The sequence below is a fragment of the Atta colombica genome, unplaced genomic scaffold, assembly GCF_001594045.1.
Source record: "Atta colombica isolate Treedump-2 unplaced genomic scaffold, Acol1.0 scaffold120, whole genome shotgun sequence".
Lineage (NCBI taxonomy): Eukaryota > Metazoa > Arthropoda > Insecta > Hymenoptera > Formicidae > Atta > Atta colombica.
In genome coordinates, this window is record NW_017259207.1 from 1,126,616 (window position 1) to 1,132,022 (window position 5,407).

A 5,407-nucleotide genomic window follows, 5' to 3' on the forward strand; every position below is an offset into this window, starting at 1 on the left:
ACTCATCCATTTCTTATTATAATATTATCGGAGGATTTCAATGATGAAAATATGCGAAGAATAATGTGAACTTGCTTTAAAAACAATCGATGTGGCTGTGCGAAGATGCGAACTTGCATAACGCATAATATTTCATTTTCTTTTGGCACAATCACGACGGATGGAGCAGTACAATCTAACGGCGATAAAACACCCGTTTCATATTCAGAAAAATTGGATAGTACACAATACGTCCTGTACGAATATAGGAAAATAATTATTGCGTATAATCATCAATGTAATAATTATTAATGTAATAATATATAATATAATCATAATTAAAATTGCGTGTATGTATATTTCTCGTCTCCTTACATATTTATATGTGTATGTACACGCAATGTGTTGTATGTATATGTATGTATATGTATACATACACATATATATGTACACACATATATACACATGTATAAATATTTTACAAGTACAGAGTGGTGTGGTAAGGGCGTGAGGAGGGGTAGAGGCTAAGAAGACCAAAATCAAACGGCGCAATCAAACTCTCTCTATTAAGGTCTTTTACAAATACGAGGGCGATATCTATCGCACGACCATGTCTGCCCGATTGAAACCTCCACAGCTTCGCAATGAGTAGGAATAATGTACATTCTGTGTGCGCGACGCAATGTCTCCGCATTCCACCCTTCACGCATCACTTCGTCTTATGCGCTCTCACTCGTTAAAATATCTCAAAGAAAGAATAACGATATAATATTATTCATAACATAATAACCATTACATAGTAAATAGTAACATCGTTACTGTTACTATTATTAATTATTACCATCTATATCTATCATTATTACTTTTACTGTTGTCTATCGCCAATAATATCGTCAATGTTAACAATAACAGTAACGATGAGTTTAATAATAGTTTATAATAGAATTGTAGCAAAAAATATCGAGCGACGCAATTCCATTGACGATGCAACTACATTGATCGATATAGAAAAAAGGGGGAGAGGGGATCAAAAGAAAAAAAGCAAAAAGAACTAAAAAGAGACGAATGTGTTTTCTGATCTAAATTCGCTGCTGCTTTACGCGGCACCCTTACGGACAGCACCTTTTACTTATCTTTGGAAGTCATACAGGAACATACATCAGCCCGAAATTATCGAAAAGAACATTATAAAAAGAAAAATCTATCTAAAAACCGATAATTATTTACATAAACCGACAATCTCTTTTTCCACTCGTCGCAAACTCATCCTCTGCATGCAATCGTAATAAATATTCCATATTTATTTTCATTTCCTCGATAAATCACATCGAACTTGCGATTTGATATCTCAAATTTGCATTTCGTTCATTTTTTTTCGGCGGTCGGCCTGGCGAGAAAATGGGCCTGATATATGTATCTGCTATAAATATGTGTCTCGAAAATATTCTCGAAGCTTCTTAATAGACTTCTTTTCCTTTTTTAAAATTTTATTTATTTTTTTTTTCTTTTAGTCTCTTCTCTTTATCCTTTACCACACTCGTGAAATATAAAATTGTATCCCGTGAACCATTGGACCGCGCTTAATAACTATGGGCCATCGTCATCCCGCCAATCCGCCTGCGTTTTTCTTTTATGTTCATCTTTTCTGGCATTGCCAACAGAACGTCAGCAATGGGGCAATATAATTTTATTGTAACAGTTATACAAATAATAATTGGTCCTACGGTCTCAGAGTATGCCTATCGGTCACATCCTCTGTTTGGGCGATATTAATCACTTAGGAAAATTAAATTTAGGATATGTATTAAACTATTGTGTTGATCTCAGATCTGATAAGAATCTCTTCGATTTGTGGATTCAAACTTCACTAATTCATTTCGTCAAATTTCGTTTTATCGAGAAAATGAAACTTTGAAGTGCCATTCACGTTATTTCCCGCTGCTAAATCGCAATCTATTCAAATCTTCATCGATCGAATGCGGGGGAAAAGATGCGTTTGAAAAGTGAGGTGAATCAAATCACCGGTAAATTTGGGAACAACGAAGCTGCCGCGACGCACGTTTAGAATTTTCTTCGATTAAATAAGATTTTCCAATCGAGAAGCGATCGTAAAAAAATGGAAAACAGACCAGAAAATCTAAGAGAATAACGTAAATGCTGTTCTCAAAGGAAAAAAAAGCACGGAGAGCATGTTTCTCTTTTGAAATTAAATTCAACGGACATTTCGTCGTGTGTCGATTCGTTATGTATTCTCATATCTCTTTTTTCCCTATTTATAATCTCTTATCCGATTCTCGACAAGATCTGTGGTAGCAAAAATTGGGGCGGGCCGATCTACCGCAAACTCAACAACGGTAGGTCGCCCTCAAGACGGCGGCACTCACAAATATCTATTTACAAAAATATACACATGAGCAACTTGCTTATCCGCTTGCGCCTGTTCTTCTCATTATTTTTCCATTAGCATCTCATGTCGTGCGCGCAAGAGGGACATTCACCTCTTCCAGGCGAAATTTATTTGCGAGTAGTAATCTCGAATATTATATTTGTCACAAATACATTTTGCCATTGTTCACCTTCTAATTTTTAACGTGCGTTTACCTCGCTTTGTTCTTCCCTCGCTTGCGTTTCATTAAATTATGCTATTGGTATATGTGTGTATACTATTATTTTTTTCTCCTTTACTTTTCAATCGCACTAGAACCTCTACTTATTTTCCCGATTAACTCTAGGTAATGTAAATAATATGTATTGGTATAATCGCATCTGTTACTGCTTTTCTTGTTTGCATATTAATTACTCTAATCTAAATTACTTCCCCCATCTATCTACAAAAAAGAGTCGTGTGCTTCGCACGCAAACGTTAAAACTATAGTTTAACTATAGCATTATCGCTTGATTCTGGTTGTTGATCCTGTTGCTCGCGTATCCCTCCATCGAAGTCATTCTAATCTTGCTCTTCTATCTCCCTTTCTTTTTCATGTTATCTCCTCACATTCGCGAATACAACTGTCATCTGTTCCCCTATACTGAAACGCGGCGCCGGCGCGCGAGATGCTTTATCTCTTTTCGCGTTATTAAATATATTCTTATCTTTATAACTATTTATATATATTTATATAGGTAATAAACTATATATATTAAATAGGTATATCCCTTATATTCATCGCACTTGAATCGCCGAAACGATACTCATGCTTCAGGTAACGTCGGCTGCGGGCGCACCGTGAAGCGAGAACACACGGGCGCTTATACGTGGCACTTCTTTCTACCCCATCAGTGGTTTTACTTCTCTTTTCTCGTATTCGGTTTTTCTTCCTAATTCCTCCTTCTTCCCTCCCTTCTTCCCCTCCCTCCAGTGTCGATATCTATGCGTTAATTTACAAAAGCGGACACCTCGGAAAAAATAGACACGAGTTATCACTGCGGCTTGCTAGAAATCTAATGCACTCGCGAGCGTCTCGATATCATCTCCGCTCAATGATTCTTCATTGCGCCTCGAGAGTAAGTAACACGTGCTCTAACAAAGTGCACGAGGTTTGTTTATGCACCATGGTAAGATAAAGCGACTTCTCTCTCGATCGGTCGCTTTTCCCCTCGCCCCCTCAGGCACGCGCTTTGCAATTGACTATAAACTTGCTGCTAAATTTATATCAAGAATGCCCCTACGTCGTCCGACTAAAGGAGAATCTCACGAGCTGCTCTCGTTTTCTCTCCTTTTTCTAGATTGCTGTGACCCCCATTATCGATTCACCCGATCGTTGCACCCCCTTCCTTCCCTTCCCCGAGACCACTTCTTAAGAAAATAGTCCATGATTTTGCTGTATCATCGCTATCGCACCTTCTCATTTTCCACACATCGCCGGCTGTTGATGAACAAGTCACCGACGTAACGATGCTATGCAACTACGTGTACATGGTCGGATAAGTGACCATATTTTGTGGAAGGGAGGTAACGTAGTTTGGAGTGGGTGGTCGGGGGCTATGCCACTGTGGTCAGAGAGCTCGCAATTTCTTTATACCCGCTTGAACGTAACGCACAAGCTCACGTAGTGAGCTATACGATGTCAAGGGTCCCAATCTTCGATCCAAATCGATGAAAAAGCCTGATAACGCAAAAAAATAAACCGGTCATTAAATAATTATATAAATCAAAACGAGATTCATCTGATGTGTTTTATTTTCCAATACGTACTTCTATTCTCTTCCTGTCTCGCCTGCTTTATTGCCTGGTCCCATAGGTCGTGGCCATTCATAAGTAAGCCTGAACACTGATTTTGCTTTACCATCGCATTGAAGACTTGTAATGGCACACTAATATGGCCATTGACCGGTGGTTGTTGTACCGGTGGTTGTTGTACCGGTAGTTGTTGTACCGGTGGTTGTTGTACCGGTGGTTGTTGTACCGGTGGTTGTTGTACCGGTGGTTGTTGTACCGGTGGTTGTTGTTGTTGTTGTTGTTGTTGTTGTGCCGGATGTTGTCCACCGCTACTATATCCGGAGGAACTTTGACTACCGACGGAACCTACAGAACCAGCGGGCGATGGTGTTGGCGAAAGAGAAGGCGTGCCCTGTCCTTCCGCCTGAGCAGGTATTATCTGAGCTGCTGATTGCTGAGATTGCTGAAATACATTTTTCAAGAATTAGAACTTATTTATATCTAGGGCCGATTTATATCTAGGATAGTTATAGATCGTAATAAAATGAGAATTGTAATATGTTTGAAATAATTATCACATTGGGCAACATAATTATGATCCAATAAAAAATCACTCACCTTTTGATTGAAGTCATTGACGATCTTCTGGACCTCTTTCATTTCCTGTTTGCGCATGTTGTATAATTTGGAATACAAACGTGATTGACACCAAAGGCTAGAAAGACAAATTATAATTTTAAGACGCATTCGTCCGCTTGTACGATATTGTTTGTACGATTGAAAGAAGAGGAAATGCACTCACCTCAAGATAGCCAGCTTAGTGTGTATGCTATTCTCAGGTGAATTGTTCGATTGGCTCTTAAATTTCGACGAGATGTATCTAAAACAAAGGAAAAAACACTTTAATTAGCAAACTCTCTCCTCTTTTTACTGCACGTGTACGCATCTTAATTAAAAATGTACTCACTTGATAAGACTAAGAGTATCTTTGTACATAGTGTATGATGCTTTTTCTGTAACTGAGTCTGATTCCATCGCATCGCCTGTTAGAAGAAAATACAGAGCAGCCTCTAGATACATCATGCCTTGTGCCGTAAGATCGCTCTCTTCATCGGCATTGTGCTTTAGTCGCTTAGCTTCGGTCAGGTACTGGTCATGGTCCCTGAAATACAAATATAAATATATGCTGTTATATTAAAAAACTAATTATATATGTATATATATAAAACTAATAACATATGTATTTATATTAACTATATATATATATAT

General features: G+C 38.1%; 1 protein-coding gene across 6 annotated transcripts in view; it reads right to left on the reverse strand.

The window, feature by feature from the left end:
• Window positions 1-2,240: 2,240 nt before the first annotated feature.
• Window positions 2,241-5,407, reverse strand: part of LOC108694582 (AF4/FMR2 family member 4) — a 271,647-nt gene continuing 268,480 nt past the window's right edge. For all 6 annotated transcript variants that reach the window (XM_018204154.1, XM_018204156.1, XM_018204158.1 and 3 more), the window contains exons 14-18: window positions 5,106-5,300; window positions 4,941-5,018; window positions 4,757-4,853; window positions 4,175-4,601; window positions 2,241-4,085 (exon numbers count right to left, since the gene is read on the reverse strand). In XM_018204154.1, the coding sequence (XP_018059643.1) occupies window positions 3,976-4,085; window positions 4,175-4,601; window positions 4,757-4,853; window positions 4,941-5,018; window positions 5,106-5,300 (907 nt within the window). In that variant the 3' untranslated portion in view covers window positions 2,241-3,975. The remainder of the gene's footprint in view (window positions 4,086-4,174; window positions 4,602-4,756; window positions 4,854-4,940; window positions 5,019-5,105; window positions 5,301-5,407) is intronic.